This window comes from Gopherus evgoodei, chromosome 1, assembly GCF_007399415.2.
Source record: "Gopherus evgoodei ecotype Sinaloan lineage chromosome 1, rGopEvg1_v1.p, whole genome shotgun sequence".
Lineage (NCBI taxonomy): Eukaryota > Metazoa > Chordata > Testudines > Testudinidae > Gopherus > Gopherus evgoodei.
Genome location: NC_044322.1, coordinates 77,995,079 through 78,018,102, shown reverse-complemented (window position 1 = coordinate 78,018,102; position 23,024 = coordinate 77,995,079). Strand labels below are relative to the sequence as shown.

The window sequence follows — 23,024 nt, the reverse complement described above, 5'->3', positions numbered from 1 at the left end:
CAGCAGGAGCAATACGCTCAACCACGGCGCGTGCCGGGGAGCCGTCAGGCACCGGATTCTACGGCCCTTATGGGACCGGGATCGACGGTGACGACGTCATCGGTGCCGTAGCAGGTGTCAGCGCCGGGCGATCCGACTAGACGAGCTCTCTGGTGCGGTGCCGCTGGCACGGAAGCAGCAGGAGCAATACGCTCAACCACGGCGCGTGCCGGGGAGCCGTCAGGCACCGGATTCTACGGCCCTCGTGGGACCGGGATCGACGGTGCCGACGTCGTCGGTGCCGGGCGAGCCATCTTAGACGAGCTGTCTAGCTGTGGTGCAGCTGGCACAGAAGCAGCAGGAGCAGTAAGCTCTACCACGGCGCGAGCCGGGGAGCTGCCAGGCACCGGATTCCCTGGTCCTGGGGGACTGGAATCGACGGAGCCGAAGTCATCGGTGCCTCTGCAGGTGACGGTGCCGGATAACGCAACTGAGGCGAGCTCTCTGGCTGCGATGCAGGTGGCACGGAAGTAGCGGGAGCAGGGGGCTCAACCACGGCGCGTGCCGGGGAGCCGCCAGGCACCAGCAGGAATCGTAGACTCTCTCGACCTCGGAAGAAGGGAGCGGTGCCGAGTCGACATCGGTGCCGGCGACGGTCGGTGCCGAAAGGCCTTGGTGGTACCGGCGGGGTCCGGTGCCGAGGAGGCGCTTCTGCCCGCCGCTTGAACATCGCTCCGCGCCCAAGGTGGAGGGGCAAGTGAAAGTCCCGCACCTTTTTGTTCTCGGCTTAAAAGCCTTGCAAATGGGGCACTTATCTGTCAAGTGTGATTCCCTGAGGCACTTCAAACAGGAGTCATGTAGATCTCTCTTCGGCCGCGGCTTCTGGCAAGCCGGGCCCCTTTTTAAAACCCGGTGAGCCATGCATGGCTCCGGCACTGGGCTCATGGAAGGGGCTACTTCCTGAACCCCGCTAACTAAACTAACCATGTTAGCAAAGAAAACACGTATAACCATACAAATATATATATAAAAGTGTTATAACTGCATAATTATATACGAGAAAACGAGTAGCTAGGGAAGTGGAGGTCAGCTAAGCCGCGCTCCACTGTTCCAACGACTGACACGGGCGGTAAGAAGGAACTGAGGAGCGGGTGGGCCGGCAGGAGTATATATGGAGCGCCATGGTGGCGCCACTCTAGGGGGCGACCTGCCGGCCCACTGAGTTGCTAGGGTAAAAGTTTTCCGACGAATGTGCACGCGCGGCGCGTACACCTAACTGGAATGGATATGAGCAATCACTCGAAGAAGAACTAATTAGCTTGTAGATGCTAAAGTTCTGTTCCTGTCTCATAATGCTTCATGACTATATTCTGTTGATTCAGAGATCCAAATGGGATATTATCCTATAGATGGAACTTGTAGTGTAATAATGTTACTGTCCTCATTTCTCTTTGAAACGTGTAACTCCACATGGTAAACTACCCGTGAACTGTTTAAATGGTTAATTGCTGTATGCTAATGAATACAACTAGTTACCTATGTATGCATAGGAAACAGAGATTAGCTTCAAAGCAACAACATACATTACCTATTTTTCACCCAAGAAAGGCCCTGCTGTGATGATGGCTGGCTGCAACCATAAAGAACGATTCTGGCCTGATCCTCTTTATCTCAGATCAACTTAAACTTTGACAGGTGAAGTCTAAGTAACAAGACTGAGGGTATGGCTACACTATGGCTACTACCGCAGCGCTTTGAAGTGTGAGTGTGGTCGCAGTGCCAGCGCTGGGAGAGAGCTCTCTCAGAGCTGCACGTACTCCACATCCTGATGGGGTTTAGCTTGCAGCGCTGGAAGCCGCGCTCCCAGCGCTGCGGCACTGTTTACACTGGCGCTTTACAGCGCTGTATCTTGCAGTGCTCAGGGGGGTGTTTTTTTCACACCCGAGCGAGAAAGTTGCAGTACTTTAAAGCGCCAGTGTAGCCAAGGCCTGAGTTCTCCACGTAACTCTGGATTCACCCTGGAATTCTCAGGGAAGAATTTGAACAAATTCAGCATGTGGACTACTTATTGGATTATAACCTTTTAAACTAATTCCAGAAAGACTTTTACAAATCAGCAGCCTTACCATATCTGCTATGAAACTGACCTAAGAACTTTACTCATATCTGTAGGTATATTGACCTTTGAACCATAGCAACTCTCTTCTTTCTTTTTATTAATAAATCTTAGATTTAGTTAATAAGTGGGGCTGTTGATTAATTTCAGTTAACTCATGTGATTAACTCAAAAAATTAATTGTGATTACTCACAGTTTTAATTGCACTGTTTGACAATACCAATTGAAATTTATTAAATATTGTGGGTGTTTTTCTACATTTTCATATATATTGTATTCTGTGTTGTAATTGAAATCAAAATGTAATTATTTTATTGCAAATATTTGCGTTGTAAAATGATAAACAGAAGAAATAATATTTTTCAATGCACTACACTATTGTATGAGGTGAAATCTCTGTCGTGAAAGTGCAACTTGCAAATATATATATTTTTTATTACATAACTGCACTCAAAAACAAAACAATGTAAAACTTTAGAGCCTACAAGTCCACTCAGACCTACTTCTTATTCAGCCAATCGCTAAGCCAAACAATTTTTTTTAAATTTACAGGAGATAATGCTGCTCTTTTCTTATTTATATCACCAGAAAGTCAGAACAGGCATTTGCATGGCACTTTTGTAGCTGGCATTGCAAGGTTTTTATGTGCTACATATGCTAAATATTTGTATGTCCCTTCATGCTTTGGCCACCATTCCAGAGGGCATGCTTCCATGTTCACGATGCTCATTAAAAAAATGTGTTAATGAAATTTGTGACTGAACTCCTTGGGGGAGAATTGTATGTCCCCTGCTCTGTTTTACGCGCATTCTGCCATATATTTCACGTTACAGTAGTCTCGGATGGTTACCTAGCACATTGTTCATTTTAAGAACACTTTCACTGCAAATTTGACAAAACACAAAAAAGGTACCAATGTGAGATTTCTAAAGATAGCTGCAGCACTCAACACAAGGTTTAAGAATCTGAAGTGCCTTTCAAAATCTGAGAGGGACGAGATGCGGAGCATGCTTTCAGAAGTCTTAAAAGATCAACACTCCAATGTGGAAACTACAGAACTCAAACCACCAAAAGAGAAAATCAACCTTCTGTTGGTGGCATCTGACTCAGATAATGAAAATGAATGTGTGTCGGTCCGCACTGCTTTGGATTGTTATCAAGCAGAACCCTTCATCAGCATGGACTCATGTCCCCTGGAATGGTGGTTGAAGCATGAAGGAACATATGAACCTTTAGCGCATCGGGCACATAAATATCTTGTGACACCGGCTACAACAGTGCCATGAAAACACCTGTTCTCACTTTCAGGTGACATTGTAAACAAGAAGTGGGCAGCATTGTCTCCTGCAAACATAAACAAATTTGTTTGAGCGATTAGCTGAACAAGTAGCACTGAGTGGACTTGCAGGGTCTAAAATTTTACATTTGTTTTACTTTTGAATGCAGTTTTTTGGTACATAATTCTACCTTTGTAAGTTCAACTTTCATGAGAAAGATTGCACTACAGTACTTGTATTAGATGAATTGAAAAATACTATTTTTTTTTGCAGTGCAAATATTTGTAATCAAAATAAAGTGAGCACTCTACACTTTGTATAATGTATTGTAATTGAAATCAATATATTTGAAATTTTAGAAAACATCCAAAATATTTAAATAAATGGTATTCTATTAACAGTGCAATTAATTGTGTGATTAATCGAAATTTTTTAATCACACAATTAACCACAATATTTTTTTTTAATCACTTGACACCCCTATTCATAAGAATTGGCTGTAAGCATGTATTTGGGTAAGATCTGAAATATTCATTGACTCGGTGGGCAATGTGTCCGGTCCCTTGGATCTGATAGAACTTTAAGTTTGCTGAATAAGATTTTTAATATCTCACTACGCTAAATTTGCTGTCTGGATGGGAGCTAAAAGTTGGATTGCTTAAAGGGGACTGTAGTTTGGATTCTTGGTAACCAGTGTGGTAATACAGAAGCTATTTGGTTACTGGCTTGGTGAATCTAATTTTAGAATAAACCACCAGTATTTGGGGATTGTCTGCCCTGTTCCTTGCAGTTTGCCCTAAATAAGCATTCTCAGTGTGGCCCCTTTGGGCACTACAGTCACATTTGCCTTGTAAGGTATTATTTGAAAACTCATAATTTGCTGATCAATATCATCCTGATAAAATATGTGTGGCAACATTGTATATGAATTTATAAGATTCTGCTATATGGGGTTAACACGTGTTCCAAACTGAGGTTGGCAAACAGGTCTGTCTTAAACCATGGAATGGATGGCCTGCTTAATTTGCATTTAAGCAGTAAACAGAGTAATCAAGAAAGAAGGGAAACAAAGGAAGCTCAAACAGGTGATAAAAAGCAGCATGGAACATCCTTCCACACACATTTTGTCTCCTGGCACGCAGCTGGAAACGTTTTTCAAGAGAGGGAATTAAGCTATAAAAAGGAGGAACAAACAGCCCAAGGGATCTCCTTCTCTCTCCCTGCCCATTGCATTCATTGAACCTTTGTTGGGCTCTAGGAGAAGAGGTCCGGACCTATGAATTGGTCAGTAAGACTACTGAAAGCACGTGGTGAGAAAACTTTGCTTTGAATTTAACAGTTTAAGTACAAGTTGTTTTATTTTTCTTGTAATCATTTCTGACTTTTATGCCTCATTACTTGTACTCACTTAAAATTTCTCTCTTTGGAGTTAATAAACTTGTTTTACTGTTTTATTGAATCCAGTGTATTTAAATTGAAGTATCTGAAAAATTATTTGAAATAAGCTGGCATATTATTTTTATAGAAGTAACATACTTTGTATTGTCCAGGAGAGGGATGGGCATTACAGGACTGAGTGTGTGTTGGGGTCACCCTGCAGTATAACCAAGGCTGCTAAGAGCCAGACTGTAACCCTACTGTGGCTGGCAGGCTGCAGTTTCACAGATACTCAGGGTATTGCTTGCATGCTGGAAGGTATTTGTGAATGACCAAAGTGGGAGCTATTTCAGCAAGGCATTGCAAGGCAACCAAAGATGCACGGCAGGGGTGATACAGCTGCTCATTAATCTAGATTGTACCCTGGTATGTCACAATATGAGTTAAATCTATGTTCAGGAAGGAACTGGGGGTAATAAGCAATGAAGATGATACCACACCTACGAGCAAGCCTTTCCACACTCTTCCAGACACATTGATCTAATATTTGACATTCAGTAGTTCCAATAGGGAGAATCTAAAAAAGGGTCAGGTTGGAGTCACTTGCAGTAGAGTAAGCAGACTTGCATTGGGACTAATACAGTATTAGCAGTATTTGTAAAGTTTACCTTGTCAGTTACATTTGTATGGTATGTTTCCACATTTGGAGAGTATGGCAGTATGATGCTGTATGGAATCTGGGGAACACTTTAGGATATTATGAATATCCCTACTGTAAAATTGCAATGAGTTGTGCCAGTTATGCCATGTAAGGTATCTGCAAAAATGTTATACTTGCAAAGTATGATAATGTTTGTATCATCTTTGTATTGTAAATTATAAATATGTATGCTAGGTCTGTAGTTCCAAACTTGTGCTGTGCATCTAGGTGACTCCCCCAGACAGACTGGCATCAGCACTGCCTAGCCTGCTTGATGGCCCATCAAGGGACGTCAACTGTACAATGAACCCATTGAAAGGGTCAGGGACTACATCTTATGACTCAGCTAGACATGCAAGAGCATGCCTATGGAGAGAACTCTTAAGGCCTTTCAATGCCATTTTCAAGAATGAGATTAGGGAAAATACATCTTGACAATGTTAAAAATTGTTTTGTTGATAAGGTCTAATAAACAGCTTACCAAAATCTAGACATGCTACAAGTTTTGGAGCTCTTCGCAGTCTGCCTGGGTCTTAACTATCTTTAATAATTTTGTATTATCTATCTAAATTTTGCCACCTCACTGTTTACCCCTTTTTCCAGATCATTTATGAATATGTTGAATAGGACTGGTCTCAGAACAGACCCCTGGGGGACACCACTATTTACCTCTCTCCATTCTGAAAACTGACCATTTATACCTACCCTTTGTTTCCTATCTTTTAACCAGTTACCAATCCATGAGAGCACCTTCCCTCTTATCCTAGGGTAGCTTACTTTGCATAAGAGGCTTTGGTGAGGGACCTTGTCAAAGGCTTTCTGAAAATCTAAGTACACTATATCCACTACATCCCCTTGGTCCTCATGCTTGTTGACCCCCTCAAAGAATTCTAGTAGATTGGAGAGGCATGATTTCCCTTTACAAAAAAACATGTTGACTCTTCCTCAACAATTTATGTTAATCTATATGTCTGACAATACTGTTCTTTATTGTAGTTTCAACTAGTTTGCCTGGTACTGAAGTCAGGCTTACAGGCCTGTAATTGCCAGGATCACCCCTCATGCCCTTTTTAAAAATTAGAGTCATATTAGATATCCTCCAGTCATCTGGTACAGAAGCTGATTTAAATTATGTTACCGACTACAGTTAGTAGTTCTGTAATTTCACATTCTAGTTCCTTCAGAACTCTTAGATGAATACCATCTGGTCCTGGTGACTTATTGTTTAATTTCTCAATTTGTTCCAAAACCTCCTCTAAGGATACCTCAATTTGGGATAGTTCCTCAGATCTATCACCTATAAAGAATGGCTCAGGTCTAGGAATCTCCCTCACATCCTCAGCCATGAAGACTGATGCAAAGAATTCATTTAGTTTCTCCGCAATGGCCTTATCGTCCTTGAGTGCTCCTTTAGCACCTCGATCGTCCAATGGCCCCACAGGCTTCCTGCTTCTGATGTACTTAAAAAAAAAAAACCCTGCTATTATTTGTTGAGTCTTTGGCTAACTGTTCCTCAAATTCTTTTTTGGCTTTCCTAAGTGTATTTTTACATTTCATTTGCCAGTGTTTATGCTCCTTTCTATTTTCCTCACTAGGATTTAACATCCACTTTTTAAAGGATGCCTTTTTGCATCTCACTGCTTCTTTTAGTTTGTTGTTTAGCCATCGTGGCTTTTTTGGTTCTCTCTTTAATTTGGGGTATACATTTAAGTTGAGTCTCTATTATGATGTCTTTAAAAAGTTTCCACGCGGCTTCGAGATTTCACTTTTGGCATTGTACCCTTTAATTTGTGTTTAACCTCCTCATTTTTGTGTAGTGCCCCTTTCTGAAATTAAATGCTACAGTGTTGGGCCGCTGTGGTGTTTTTCCTGCCACAGGGATATTAAATTTAATTATATTATGGTAACTATTACAAAGCGGTCTCAGCTATATTCACCTCTTGAACAAGATCCTGTGCTCCACTCAGGACTAAATCAAGAATTGCCTCTCTTCTGGTGGGTTCCAGGACGAGCTACTCCAAGCAGTCTTTTAAGGTGTCAAGAAACTTTCTCTGCATCCTGCCCTGAGGTGACATGTACCCAGTCAATATGAGGATAATTGAAATCCCCTATTATTATTATAATAGAGTTTTTATTTTAATAGTCTCTCTAATCACCCTGAGCATTTCACAGTCACTATCCAAAGAAAAACAGCTATGGCTACTAACTGATGGTAACTGTATGGAAAAAGTCTCTTCAATCTCTTTGCATTTATAAATATTTTAATGAAAACTACTTTTTGGTTTTCTGATTGACCTGAATAAAAGTTCTTTAAGTGTATTAATGTTAATTTATCATTAGAAAACGTTTGAAAAACCAAGAGTCCAACATTTTGCATCTCTATCGTTGTTCATCAATGTACAATGTACTCCCTGAAGTGTGTCTGAATTCATGCGTTCAGTTCTGGTCTTCTGGTTATCTACTCTTTACTCAGTTGATGAACTGGGATAAAATATCATAGGGAATAATTCAAAATAACTAAAAGGAAATATGAAAGTCAAGTTCATGAAAGATCTTTGGTGTATGTAAGATACAGGAACAAGCAACAAGATGCAGTAAAGACTAATTCAAGATTTAATCCACATATCTCAAATTCATCAACATATTAGTGAAAGTATCAAAAATCGTACATAATATATGGCAATATTTTTATTTTGTTACAATATATTAGTGGGGCAGCTTTTTCAAATGGGATAATTAAGCTGCAGACAGAGCAATTGCATTAAATCTTAATTCTTCTGGGTCACGTTCCATGAACTTCTTGCAAACTTCTACTGCATCCTATTTAAAAAATAAGATATGAAAACACACAATCACCACTTATTATATAAAACACACTTACTAAAAAGAAAAAAAAAGCAATTGGCACATGAATTAAATGCAGTATTGTAACTATGATTTACAGCAGTTATGTCCCTTGTGATTCTTTCACTTTCTGCACAAACTTTACCTTGTGTCAAACTGAACTGGAATTAATTTCTGATCTGAGTTGACATGGCTAAATATTACTTGCTGTGCCCAGTGTAAGTGTTTTGAACTTCAAGAACTATGATGATTTATGTAGTTGTTGCTTCTAACAGTCTGGAACACTATGGGTTACATTTCAAAAGATGAGGCAGTTGGATAATTTTCTCTTCATATTTGCCTTTAGTAGTACTGCTGCATTCAGAAACTTTTCTCCTTCACCTAAAGATGTCACTGAACTCTTAAGCAACATCACCAGCTTTATATGTTAGGAAAGTGGAAGACTATAAATAACTCCTGTGTCTAATCTAGACTGAGAGGGCACCACACAGTACTTGTTATTTTTGTTAGAAAATATGAGGCATGTGAAGGAATAAAAAAAGGAGAATATGCACTCATTTCACACACACACTGTGTATAATTAAGAAAAAGTGGCTTTGGACAGCTTAAAGGAAGCAGCCTGTGCATCTCCAGCCTCTTGCTTCCCCAAAGGTTATGTAAAGTGACCACAAATTTTAGATTGCTATGCGTGGTGTACTCCTGGGGGAATTCTGCACCACTGTGCAATGCAAAATTTTGCAGACATTAATGCTGGGTGTGCAGAATTTCTGTTTTTCCCCCCACAGAAATGGGCTGCAGAGATGTTGGCCACCACTAGGGGCCACTGGACCCAGAGCCCAGCTCACAAATAGAAGACAAGGAAGGGAGGGTGGGGGTGGGGAGAGACAAGTTGGAGGATTCCCAGCAACTGCAGTTCCCAGTACCCCCTGAAGGAAGGAGGCAGTGGTGCACAGGAAACTCCATGCAAGCCTGGGACCCAGCATCATCAAGCTGTTTCTCCATCTGGATCCCTGGACTCTAGGAGGGTAGGCTCTGTGAATGTCTGGGGGCTGGTCTCTAGGGGGTAGGGGATGAGCCTCTGGGCCAGGGAGGGCCCCATGGCTGAGCTCTGGGCAGAAGGGGGTGTGTCTGGCCCCTCGTCTGGGTTCTGGGAGAGAAGAGGCAGAGAAGCAGGAACCGGTTTGTCGTAGAGGTTTCTTTAACTCTCTACTTCTGGGGGAATTTGTGTGTGTGTCTGTATTGTTACAGACATACTTGCTGACAGATATTTTAAAATAAATTACCAAAATAATTGAAACTGGCATGATTATATTGTGTTGTTTTTCACAAAATATGCAGAATTGCTCAGAATTTTAAAATACAGTGTGCAGAATTATTGATTTTGTAGTGCAGAATTACCCCCAGGAGTAGCACATTAAATCAGCAATGAGCAAGTACGTTTAAGATAAAAGAGGTTAGAAGGGAATAGGTAGATACAAATTTTAGGGGTTGAGAACAAGGGCAAAGACTATAAATGCTGGAAGAGAGAGTGCACACTTTGTTAGCATGGCATCTCTCAAATTATAAGGGGGAAGAAAAACAATATATCTTCACTCAAAAGTCCTCAGAGATTGGTCATTTCAGGGCTCCCCCATCATGTATGCATGTTTTGAGAGCAGCAGAAGCATACCACCACCTCAACATGGGAGAAAAAGCAACCTGATCTATGGGCATAGTACCCATACAAGATTTCTGCTCAAGCAGCTCTTGTCCGCCATATTAAAATGTTCCGTTACACACAGAAGTAATGGCATGGGTATTCTGAAATACTCCTGGTTGAGAACTAATTAAAGGCCTTTTCTTCTTATCCCTTCCCTCACCCAACTACATACCCAGGAAATGCATAAAGTTCAAGTGCACAAAAACTTAAAGGATTTTTCTATTCCTACCTCTAAAAAAGTGTCATCACTAGTTTGTCCATGGTTTACTGGAAAAGGTTTGCGCCCATCTGTTGGAATACACGCAATTATACAAAATATAATTGTAAAATGAAAACTGAAAAGCTTGTCTGAGAAAAAGCCAAGAACATAAATCTAAAGCATTAAATAATTCCCTGCTCATAGAAGAACATGCCGCCAAGATCAGCTCAGTTTTTCATAAACTTAGCATACTAATTGTAATATCGAACTATTCAGCACTTTCCCCTCTACACCGAGTATTTCAATAGTATTACAGTATTACAAAGAATTAGTGACAATAAATAATAAAACACTTTTTAGTTGAACATAGATTTTTAATACACAAAACTTTCAGGCCAAGAGGAAACCTTGAGTTCTAATTATTTTGTTGCTGGTAATGTTTAAGCTCTTTGGGTTTTCCAAATAGCTCATTGAAAAAAAAAATGTAGTTCTTTAGTGCATTTAGCCAACAAAAAAAAATTACTTACCTGTACACAAACTTTTGTTCTTTGAGATGTGTTGTGCACATATACATTCCTCTTCAGGTGTATATGCACACAATGCACCCCTGCTTTCTTCATATGCTGAGACAAGGACATAAAGGGGGCATGTTTACTGCCTCCCTCTCCATTCCTTCACACTTCTGTATATATAATGTCTGAAATAGCAGGGAAGAGGAAGAATCATGGAATGTATGTTACTATACATCTCTAAGAACAACAGTTACTATACAGGTAAGTAACAGTTTATTCTCCTTCAACTGATTGTGCATATATACATTCCACTTAGATGACTCATCAGCAGTTCCCTTACAGGTGACGAGACACTGGATCACCTGAAACAGACTGTAGCACCAACTTACTGAAGATTTGAGTGATAGTAATGCCTGGAAAAAGGTATTGCTGCTTTGCAGATATCTTTTACCAGGATGTTGCTCAGAAAAGCTGATGAAGTAGACTGAGCCTTAGTAAAGCGAGCTATTGTCCTGAGAAAAGGAGGAGGAGGAGATCTTAGGAAAGTTGTAGTACAGCTTAATGTAGTCAGAAACCCAATAAGAAATTTGTTGAGCTGTTACTGTTTGGCCCCTAACTCTCCTATTGTAGGCTACAATAAGCCTGGGAGAGAGGCTCCGAAGGACTTAGTGCAATCCAGACACAATGCTGGAGCTCTGTGAACATCTAAGGTGTGCTTCTCTTCGGAAGAGCGAGATTTTGGAAATAACACCACAAGACGAATGGTTTGATTCAGGTTGAAAGCTGAAACTGCTTTTGACAAACAGAGTATGGCTTAAGAGAAATTTTGTCTTTATGAAAAACTGTGAAAGTAAGAGCAGCTAAGAGAGCATAAAGTTCCAAAACTCTCCTTTGCAGAGGTGATTGCTATTAGGAATGCCATCTTCATAGACACTAGCGATAGTGAGGCTGTCATCCTAGGTTCAAAGGAAGAACCCATTAGTCTAAAGAAGACTGGGTTAAGATTCCATAAAGGTACTGGATCAGACACATGTGGGTAGACGTTGGACAAAATTTTTTTAAAATAAATCTGGAAGATGGAAAACCTGTCCACTGGTGGATGCAGAGCAGATACTGCTGCCAAGTGGAATCTCACAGAACTAACTGATAGGCCATAGGCCAGATGATTTCAAGTGCAATGAATAGTCCAATACACGTGAGATCTCTCTGTAACGGGTCAGTAAATGTTGAAATTGTGCCCAAACAGAGCACCTTCTCCACTTCTGTATGTACATCGCTCTAGTGGATTCTTTCCTGCTGCTCATCTAGATGACCTGAAGATCTCAGGAGCATGATCTCTTGTGAACATTCAACCAAAGTTCATCCATTACATGAGGTGAAAAGATTGGAGGTTGGGATGCAGAGACTTACGCTGGTTCTGAGACTAGGGGCAAAGTTATCAGTAATCTGACTGAAAACTGATGTAGATCCATGAACCAGTAATGCCTTGGTGAGACTGGTTCCAATAGGATTAACGCTGCTTTGTCTCTCTTCAGTTTCCTAACCACCTTGGGAACGAGAGGAACTGGAGGGAATGCATATAGGAGATGACTTGATCAGGTGAGGAGGACAGCATCTGTGATGGAATATGGGCTGCAGCATGTCCTGGACAAAATATCCTGCACTTGTGGTCCAGGCTGGTTGCGAAAAAGTCTATTATTGGGAACTCCACTAGTAGAAGATCTGGAGGACAATGTCCTTTCTGATTGACTACTTGTGTTGGTCTATGAAAATCCTGCTGAAGGAATCTGCAATTATGTTTCTCATTCCTGCAAAGTGGAATAACCTCAGGAAGACATTTCTGATGCATAAATTCCACAGGTGGATGGCTTTCTGGCATAACTTGCACCTCCCTACCTGTTCAGATAAAATATGGCAGCTGTGTTGTCTGTAAAACTTGTATCACCTGGTTCTTAGTGGTGAACATAAACATCTTGCAGGCCTGATAAATAGCTCTGAGGTCCTCATATTTATGTGGAGTGAGACCTCCTGGAGTGTACAGAGAGCATGTGCTCAAAATTGACTAAGATGGGTTTCCCAGCTCTGGTAGACAGAGTCAGTCATTTATGGAGTACAGAAAGTGATCCCCTCTGCACAGTGGACTGGTGAATGGACCTGCAGACTTCGACTGACCTCATGCAGGTATGCAAGTCCACATGTTCAGGGAATGTTGGTCAGCCAATAAGCTGCTTTATTGTACGTGGTATAGGGACTGGGGTTTGCCCGAGGGTGTTCATCATCTCTAGCTGGGCTCCATTAATGAGAAGGGCAACTCTGTCCTGAAAGACTTTAAAGCCCTCTGGAGAAGGGAATATTGACTCCAGGGTGATGGCTTTGTCCAAGGAAGAGGATGAAATATGGGGATAGGAGGGCACACCTAGGGATTCCTCCATTAATTCCCTTTCCTCAATAGGATCCAGTACAGCCAACAGAGGGATGGCGGAAAGAGCCTCTCTAGAGGTTTCCTGCATGAAGACTGAGATCTCCTGTTGGACTGTAACTCCAATGGAGGTCCAGACTCCTTTGGAGCAGGTAAAGACCTGTAGAGTCATGGAGGATACAGTACAGGAGCCTCTTTATGAGAGTACCAGTCCTGTTTCTTCTGCCTCGCAACCCTTGGACAAGGTCTCATAGACTTTAAGGTCTATGAAGTGAATGAAAAGACTTTGATGGTAATACAGACCCCTCATGCTCAGAGTCTGAGGAGATGTAGGAATCATCTGGAAAGGGAGGAGTACTCACCCTTGAGGTCGGGGGGGGGGGGGCACTGATATTAGGGAGACCATCTGGTCCGAAAAAGCCGAACAAAGAGGTGATTGGAATGCCAAAGTCATAATTGGTGCCAGCGTTTGGCATAAAGTACTGTACAGAGTATGTTGGCAGAATACCACACATCAACAGTGCTGACAGTGACCAAATCCAGGTGCAGCAACAGAAACTCAGGTAATAAGACACAAAGGAGATCCCTTATGGAAAGATAGGCTTATGGAGTTGAAAACAACAGGACAGCCAGGTGCTCTTCTAGTGGAGCCAAAGGACACAGCAAAGATGTAGGCATCAGTCTCAACAACCCCAGAGGAACCAGAGTTGACAGTGCCACCTCAGATGGATCCAGTGAGCATCTGTGCTTATTCAAAGGCTTCAACTCAGCACCGGAGGACTTACTGGAAGCCTTGTTGTGCAGAGAAGATCAGAACATTGACTGTTTGTCCAAGTCAGAATGCCTGAATTTCTTTAAAGAGGCCATCAGGAAGGAGGAAAAGTGATGCTTCTCTCCAGATTTATGCTTCAAAGTTGAAGCTGCTGGACAAGCATTTCTCATAGTTTCAGAGTCCATCATCTTGTGATGGGTGCCTGGTTCCAAGGAGGCACACAGTCTCCTTCATGAGGTGAAATTTGAGGCATAAAATTCCTGGTTTTTAGTCCTAACAGAGGACTAAAAAAGGGAAAGAGGTACAAATAGGGCATCTAGCCCTCACATGCCTCTCTCCAAGAGGAATTAAGCAGCTTCTGTACCTATCCATGACAGGGATAATGGCCCGGCATGTGGCACACTGCTTAAAGGTTAGTGATTTTTAGCCTCAGACTACCTAAAATTATTAGTAACTATACTAAGTATTCTAAGGCTAACTATAAGAACTATATGCACTAAAGATTTAAAGCTGGAGAACCAAAGTAAAAACTATGAGGAGCTCCAGTTCTCACCATGGGCAGTGAGAAGGAGTTGAGAGAGAGGTGGCGGACACATTCCTTTTATGTTCTCAGCTCAGTGTAAAAGGAGAGCAGGCATATGCACCACTTAGTGGTACTGCTGGTAAAAGTCTCCACTACAGGTGCACATACACTTCAAGTGGAATGAATATGTGCAGAGTCATTTCAAAGGAGAATACAAATTTATACTCTGACAAACGAAACTAAGGTTTCTGGGGTAAGCACTAAAAAGGGAACTCCAAACCCACCAATTCTGAAGGGGTTAAAGGTCAAGTTACATGTAACTGAAGTATTACACTCAATTAAGAGCAGGATATATAAGCCACAGAAATACAGTAAAATTAATACTGATCATTTAATGTAGGCGTGATTCACAATACTAGTTTAGCACCATATCAGAAGTGGGCTACAAAAGTTTTCAATTTTTTCTTTAACTGTATTGTGCAGAACTGGGAAACTTCTGATTTATTTTTTATGAAAAAATGTGTGGCTCAGTTTGTACTGTTACCTTCCATTGGGGAAGATGCGACATGAGACCTTGAAAGTGGGGCAGTTTCAAAGAGTTTTATAGCTATAAAATGGTATGTGTATCTCTGTGAATTAGGGATTGTAGTCTGGTTCAATAGGGGTGGGCTACAGAACTTCCTGCAAGAATTAAAATCCTTGGGAAAGAATTACTGCAAATCCTGAGACAGACAACTGTATATATTGTACCATTATATACACTGGTTTTGAGTAGGTCTAAGAGAGCAAGAAAACCAAGAAGGAAAAATGATAGAGTCATCCTGAACTTACTCAGAATAACATTAATTTGATCCATGAACTGACAGACTTCAACCAAGAGGGCAAAACCCTGCTGGAAGGGTTTGAAGAACTCTGAAACCTCCTAGGGGCTCCACATGGAAGATGGGTGACAGCTGGTAAGCTTAGCATGCATACAGACCATTTATTGTTTTATGATATGTTTCCTTTATAATGCTGTTGTTCTAAGTAAATGTACTGTGCTTTGTGAAACCACTGGTAAATGTTATCATAGCTCCTGGAAGAGAGGAGATCTGCAGGCGCTGGAGTAAAGTCAGGCATGCTGGGATTAACGCAGTGAATTGCTAGAGACTAATCTAAAACTCTGATCCTGAGGCAGAGGAACATGGGTCCCCACCCACAGTCAGAGGTGACAGCTAAAGACCTGAGAATTAAAAGGGTGCCCTTGAGGAGACCCTGGAGGAGACAAAGGTACAGTTAACCCTGCAACTGTGATGTGTAACAGTGTCCATTAAGTGTGGTATTTCTCAACAAATATTTTCATTTGTTGCTTACTATGCAAATATTTCAAGCTATTTATGAAAAACTATGAATGTCTAAACATGTGTTAAGGCATGAAATACTTCAGCACCCGCAGCAGTGGCCTACTGAGCTTGCCAGGCCAAATTCTCTTTAGTTCTCAAACCATTTTTTAAAAATCTGCCATAATTTTCTTAAATTTGGCAGTACTTCTAACCTATAATTAACCTAAAAAAGCTAAGTAGGCTCTTATGAAATATATGTTAAAGCATTTTTTATCTTTACTTTAATGACTAACCTCTTGTACATAGCAGAAATGACTGAAGCTGCAACTTTAAGATAAAATCCTCAGCACATTCCAGAAAACAGAACTGAATGCCACTGTATTTCGCAAGCTGTGTTTTTGACTGAATTCTTACAAGCATTTTGGCACAAAAGCATTTGAATTTATCTATGAATATCATGTTTTTGATGGCAGTCGTGTGAGCATTTATGTTCATGTGGCACTCCATAGCTTTCTGACTGCCAGAGTCCAAATAATCACCACCGTGGCTAACGCTGATGACTCAGCCAAAATTATTTGAACAGATTTACAGGAATCACAATGATTACAGATTTTAGGAACTTCCATAAATTAGTTGAACAAGAGAAGAGTTACAGATTATTATAATTTAGAGAAATAAGAAAAAGGGAAAATACATTTTTAATCTCTTATGGTGGTACAGGAAAGGGTTATTGTAAAGATGTTATTTATGTATTTGTAAAGGAAGTGGTGTTAGCATTCTATTGTGTAACTGTACCATCAACATCTTACACATTTTTAATTCAAGCATACCTACTTAGTTATTCTTAGAGCATGTACAATATGCAAAGCTGATAATCATATGCTCTGCACTGATTTTAAACTCATGTAAATGACACAACAAAATATAAAGGCAACATGGACAGAGTGACACAAAACTTCAGAGAAGAGAGAGTTTAAAACAATGTTTAAATCATTATTTAAAAAATCATATTTTGAAATTTAAAGCCAAAAGTTATCTGTGATGCATCGTACAGCTTTTACCGCACTATTTAGTGTTAGTCACTAGCATCTAAAATATACGCTCATAAAACACACTTTATGGAGAACATTGTACATCATTCATGAAGTACAGCTGATGGTGATGATTCTTAGGGTCACCTTCATATTGATTCTGAACATGCCCTTTCTACTACATTTTAATAGTTTGGAGGCAAATGTGAGAGAGCATTGCTTCATTAAGAATATGTTTTTAAAAAGTTAAGTAAAGTAGTCAGATGAAATACGGCAAGTGTACACTCACTATACTGTATTGGAGTATTATACTGGGAAGATGTCTGTGTGACTTGAAATTTTCATCCTAACCTATTTAAAAACTACTTCAACTAGTTTTCAGAAGTGTCTACAGCAAAATCTGGTTGCCCAGCAACATGCTTTAGACTAGGAGCATTATAGAATATCTGAGCAGAATTTAGTGCTGCTCAACCAGCACAGAAACAAATAGTGAAAAATAATTCAGATGCAGAAGCTAATGCTCAGATGCAAATGAAGTATTATCTATTTAATATGAAGCAAACTTTTTAAAATCACCCTGCGATGAATGAATTACAGAGCATTAATATCTATTGGTATGCTATCCTTCACAAAGCACGTTTTGATTCTGACTATACTGGTATTCAGTAACATGGCTCTAGCCAGAATTTATAATTTGCACTGTTCAGCATGAAAAAAAAAAAATCAAAGAAAATAATAAATAATTCAATGACATTCATCAAAGAAGCCAAGCCCCCACACTCCCTCCCTGCACTCCCCACCCAATCCCCCATCCCAACCCCACCCCCAGAACTCAAGTAAAAAAGTGTTTTCCTGATTAGGACCATAATTTTGCTGAGTCAGACGAGTTTCCAGCAATGGTAGTTTGTATTCTGCCCTTTATATTATCTACAGTACCAGGTTTACCATGGCGCCGGGCCCAAAATCAGAAGGGACCTCAGCCAGCTCGATCCCCCAGTGGCTGAGTCAACGAGAAAGATGCCCCCACCCCTGCTCCACTCCCACTCCTTCCCACCCATGCTCCACCCCAGCCCCACCCCCACTCTGCCCCTTCCTCCCTCCCAAGCCCACTCCCCTGAGGGGGACTGCAGCAGGGGGCTGCTCCTGCCGCGCTGTGCCCCATTGCCCCCAGCCTGCCTTGACTCTGGAGACTGCATCCCAGCCCCCTGCCCCTGCACCTTGCCCCATGGGGGCTCAAAATATGTCTGGCACCGGGCCCAGAGAAAGTTAATCTGGCCCTGATTACATAACCTTCTTTTCTTGGGGTGGAGAGGGGGGGAGAAATCAACAGAAAGAATGTTTAATTATTTTTGGCAGAAACACAAGAAATAATTATAATACAGCTAACACAACTTGAACCTATCTTAAAGCAAAGTCAAACGATCTACTGTAACTTTAATGGTAATATTCTTGATTATAACGGACGAGTTCACCACACTGACCTGTTTCCAGAGCAATGAAACAAAGTGTTCTTACCTAATTCGTAGAGATGACCGTCTACGTTAACTAATGCAATAAAGTGAAGATCTACTTTTTCATCAATGCTTGGTGCCTGTACGAAAACAAACAGTATAATATTACGAACACCAAATCTCTTATGATACTAAAAATACAATCCCCCAATATAGAAAGCGTGTGACCTATAAAAGGAGGGGACTGGTAGCCGAGAAGCCCTAAAAACCAGGTTGGATTGATTTAAAGTGAATGATTTAAATCAACAGTCAGGCAATTTTCATTTAAGTAGTTTATTTTTTTTTCCATTTGTATTTTTTAGGTATTTTCCTAAAGACAGGTTGGTTCTCATTGGTCAGTAACCAATCAGACATGTTGATATGCAACTAAATATAGCTTTTACACTAAATTTGGTGCTTTCTGCTAACCAGGAGGACATACTATATCTTAACACATTTATTTAAGCAATTATACAGTTTAACTTAAATACAAGTATCTGAATAAATGTATCTTCACACAGTCAATATCAAGGTGATATTATTCCTGTTTTAAAGATGGGGAACTGAAGTACAGAGAGATTAAGACCAAAGTTGTCATGTCCCCTATTTTGACTTGAGTTTCCATTTTGAGATATCTAGGTTACTAAGCCCTCTTTTTTCTAAGTATTTAGCATTTTATATAGCACTTTATATGTTCAGTGTACCAGTTCCCATTAACATAAACTTAAAGTGCTTTGTTTCTTCAGCACTTCTGCAAGTCAGACTCCAGGATCTCAAACGGAGCACTCAGAAAGTTAAGTGTACACAATTACTGACCACTTGTGAAAAATCTGGTTTCAGTGATATGCCTACTACCATACAAGAACTCTGTGCCAGAGGGACAGGCAGAACTCAGTGATCTGGGGGAACAATCAACTGCCTTATTCATGAGACCATCCTTCCTCTTCCTGCAATCTCTGCACCATTCATGTCTAACTTCTGCAACAAATGGAGGCAGGAATCCTACAGACAACAGCTTTATTTATTATGTACCCCTAATTCATTCCCTGAGCCCCGACCATCCTGTGTGATGAAAGAGGCAGAGGCCCTGTGGAAAAAGTATGTTTTTGTAATTAAAGACTGTATCACAATGCATACTCAAAAGGAGGCTGAATTAAAGTTGCACAGGTAACCTTAATTCTGGAAGTTGCTAACTTCTGAGGAATTGATTCTGCAACTTTAGTATTCTGTTAATGTAGTTTTGTTTTAAATGTAATATTATATTCTAGTCAGTCATTTTCTATTGGCTGTAGATTAAAAATATTATGTCTGAACAGTTTTATTCCTTAAAACATGCAACTCTAGCTTCTTCAGGGCACTGGGAGTTTGGAGGGAGGGGGAAGGAAAAGAGTCTATCTTCTCAAATTGCCCTCTGCTCCAAAGCCTCAAACTGCTGTCACTATTACTGGATTCTGGTGGCTGGAAGCCACTAGTCCAGGGGTCGGCAAGCTCTCGCACGCGACTCACCAGGGTAAGTACCCTGGCAGGCCAGGCCAATTTGTTTACCTGCCATGTCAGCAGGTTCGGCCAATAGCGGCTCCCACTGGCCGCGATTCGCCGTCCCAGGTCAATGGGGGTGGTGGGAAGCCACGGCCACCACATCCCTCGGCTCGCGGCACTTTCCACCACCCCCATTGGCCTAGGACGGCGAACCACGGCCAGTGGGAGCTGTGATCAGCTGAACCTGCTGACGCGGCAGGTAAACAAACTGGCCCGGCCCACCAGGGTGCTTACACTGGTGAGCCGTGTGCCAAAGGTTGCTGATCCCTGCACTAGTCATTTCAAAATCTGTAGGCATGTGGAAATTCTCCAAAAAGCGTCATATTTTTGGAATTTAATGTACCCTTCATATACAAATCCACATCATTTTAAAGCTTATTTTATGTACATTTTGATTAGGTGTGATGTGGAGCTGTCAGTTGGTGCCATAAGCCTGTTGAAAAGGTGAAACAATGGTATTCAAAATTAAAAAGTGTCTTTTTGCACAGTTCCAGTAAAAACTAACATGACAACTACCCTTGTTATGGTTTCAGTTAATTTCAACAGCTTAGTGTGGTATTTGTTGGCCAAAGCTACTGAACAACAATGTATTAAAATATTTTTTTATTGTTTTTGCATGGGAAAGATCCCCTCTGCCCCGAAATGAAGCTATTTGACATGTGGCAAAAATGGCAAATATCAACTGTTTGCAGTATATTAACATGAAATGTTTTCACATCTTATATTCTTAATTGTCAAAGTATTTCACAAGTGATAATAGTTTTCTATATTTTCAGTTGAAATTTGCTGATCAGATCAGATCCACACTGAAGACTGTGCATCAATAGCAGTACATTCTGTTCCCATAGTTTGTACTGCACAGTGAGTAGATATAAATGTACATGAATTCCTAACATAATGCTTCTCCATTTGTAAGCTTATGTACATACTATGTACCGTCTAGTTTGCCTGGTAACCTGTTTTAATTTCTAATTGCCTATGAATGCAGTACTAGCCTTTGAAATATTCTAGAAATGAGTTTTTAGTGACTCTTACACACAGGTCAGTATTAGTGTTAGAGATGGCAATACACAGCTTCATGTTATGAATATGCAAAAGCTATGACAGAAAGAAGTGACATAAAAAGAAGTAGTGAAGACAAAGGCCACAAACAAGTCCAAGCCTCTGCAATGAAGAGGAATGAAAAGCATGTTACAGCTCTTACCAACCATGTCATCAATAATCTGGCAAACTCATTAGACCCTGAATCACATGCAGAGGTGCTTATCGACATACTTACTAGACTGGATGCAGTAAATGTACAAGAGTCTCTACTGAAAATAGCAAATGTTGGTTTGAAGAAGAAATGGAGAGATTTGTGAGAGGTGCACTTGATTATGATGGGATATGTAGCTTTTTCAGCCCAGTCAAGAAATCTAGCATCAAAACATTTGCAGACATGGCCAAGATGACCACATTTAGTCTGGCAAGGAAGGAGATGGACAATCACAGCAGCCATCAGTCCAGAAACTGTCTTCTGGAGAGCCCTGTCATTAGCAAAATCCAGAGACAATGTTTCAGTGTTGACTGTTATTAGTCACCCAGTGGGATCTGTGCCTATGTCCCTCTTTCATGCTCATGGAATAATGAACAGAACAGGCAAAGCTAAATTACAGCAGCAGCTGGAGGCTTAAGCTGAAAGAATATATGAGCTAAGAGCATGCAACAAAGAAACGACAGCGTATATCATAGGTGCCAGGGCTGTCATACAAATTATGGCTGGAGACAAAATTCCACACATTCAGTGAACTGGCTGCTGATATTTGGGTACGTCTACACTATGGGATTATTCCGAATTTACATAAACCGGTTTTGTAAAACAGATTGTATAAAGTCGAGTGCACGCGGCCACACTAAGCACATTAATTCGGCGGTGTGCGTCCATGTACAAGGCTAGTGTCGATTTCCGGAGTGTTGCACTGTGGGTAGCTATTCCGTAGCTATCCCATAGTTCCCGCAGTCTCCCCCGCCCCTTGGAATTCTGGGTTGAGATCCCAGTGCTTGATAGGGCAAAAAACATTGTTGCGGGTGGTTCTGGGTACAGCCTCATCCCTCCCTCCGTGAAAGTTGCAGACAACCATTTCGCGCCTTTTTCCTGGGTGAATTGTACAAATACCATAGCATAGCAAGCATGGACCCTACTAAGATCAAGACTGCAATCGTGGACATTGTAAACACCTCGCGCATTCTCGTGCAGTCTATGCTGAACCAGGACCTGCAAAGCCAGGCGAGGAGGTGGCGGCTACGGCAGCGCGGCGATGAGAGTGATGAGGACATGGACACAGAATTCTCTCAAACCACGGGCCCCTGCGCTTTGGAGATCCTGCTAATAATGAGGCAGGTTCGAGCCATTGAATGCCGATTTTGGGCCCAGGAAACAAGCACAGACTGGTGGGACCGCATAGTTTTGCAGGTTTGGGATGATTCCCAGTGGCTGCAAAACTTTTGCATACGTAAGGGCACTTTCATGGAACTTTGTGACTTGCTTTCCCCTGCCCTGAAACGCCAGAATACCAAGATGAGAGCAGCCCTCACAGGTGAGAAGCGAGTGGCAATAGCCCTCTGGAAGCTTGCAACACCAGACAGCTACCGGTCAGTCGGCAATCAATTTGGAGTGGGAAAATCTACTGTGGAGGCTGCTGTGATGCAAGTAGCCAAAGCAATCATTAAGCTGCTGCTACGAAAGGTTGTGACTCTGGGAAACGTGCAGGTCATAGTGGATGGCTTTGCTGCTATGGGATTCCCTAACTGTGGTGGGGCTATAGATGGAACCCATATCCCTATCTTGGCACTGGAGCACCTGGGCACCCAGTACGTAAACTGCAAGGGTTACTTTTCAATGGTGCTGCAAGCACTGGTGGATCATAAGGGACGTTTCACCAACATCCAAGTGGGATGGCCAGGAAGGGTTCATGACGCTCGCGTCTTCAGGAACACTACTCTGTTTAAATGGCTGCAGCAAGGGAATTACTTCCCAGACCAGAAAATAACAGTTGAGGATGTTGAAATGCCTGTAGTTATCCTGGGTGATCCAGCCTACCCTTGATGCCATGGCTCATGAAGCCATACACAGGCAGCTTGGACAGTAGTCAGGAGCTGTTCAACTACAGGCTGAGCAAGTGCAGAACGGTGGTAAAATGTGCATTTGGCCGTTTAAAGGCGTGCTGGCGCACATTACTGACTCG

The 23,024-nt window shown here is 41.5% G+C and overlaps 1 protein-coding gene across 4 annotated transcripts in view; it reads right to left on the bottom strand.

The window, feature by feature from the left end:
• Positions 1 to 8,045: 8,045 nt before the first annotated feature.
• The window catches only part of UCHL3 (ubiquitin C-terminal hydrolase L3), a 68,454-nt gene continuing 53,475 nt past the window's right edge, over positions 8,046 to 23,024 (bottom strand). For all 4 annotated transcript variants that reach the window (XM_030566622.1, XM_030566651.1, XM_030566661.1 and 1 more), the window contains 3 exons: positions 18,287 to 18,362; positions 10,223 to 10,281; positions 8,046 to 8,270 (listed from right to left, as the gene is read on the bottom strand). In XM_030566622.1, the coding sequence (XP_030422482.1) occupies positions 8,187 to 8,270; positions 10,223 to 10,281; positions 18,287 to 18,362 (219 nt within the window). In that variant the 3' untranslated portion in view covers positions 8,046 to 8,186. The remainder of the gene's footprint in view (positions 8,271 to 10,222; positions 10,282 to 18,286; positions 18,363 to 23,024) is intronic.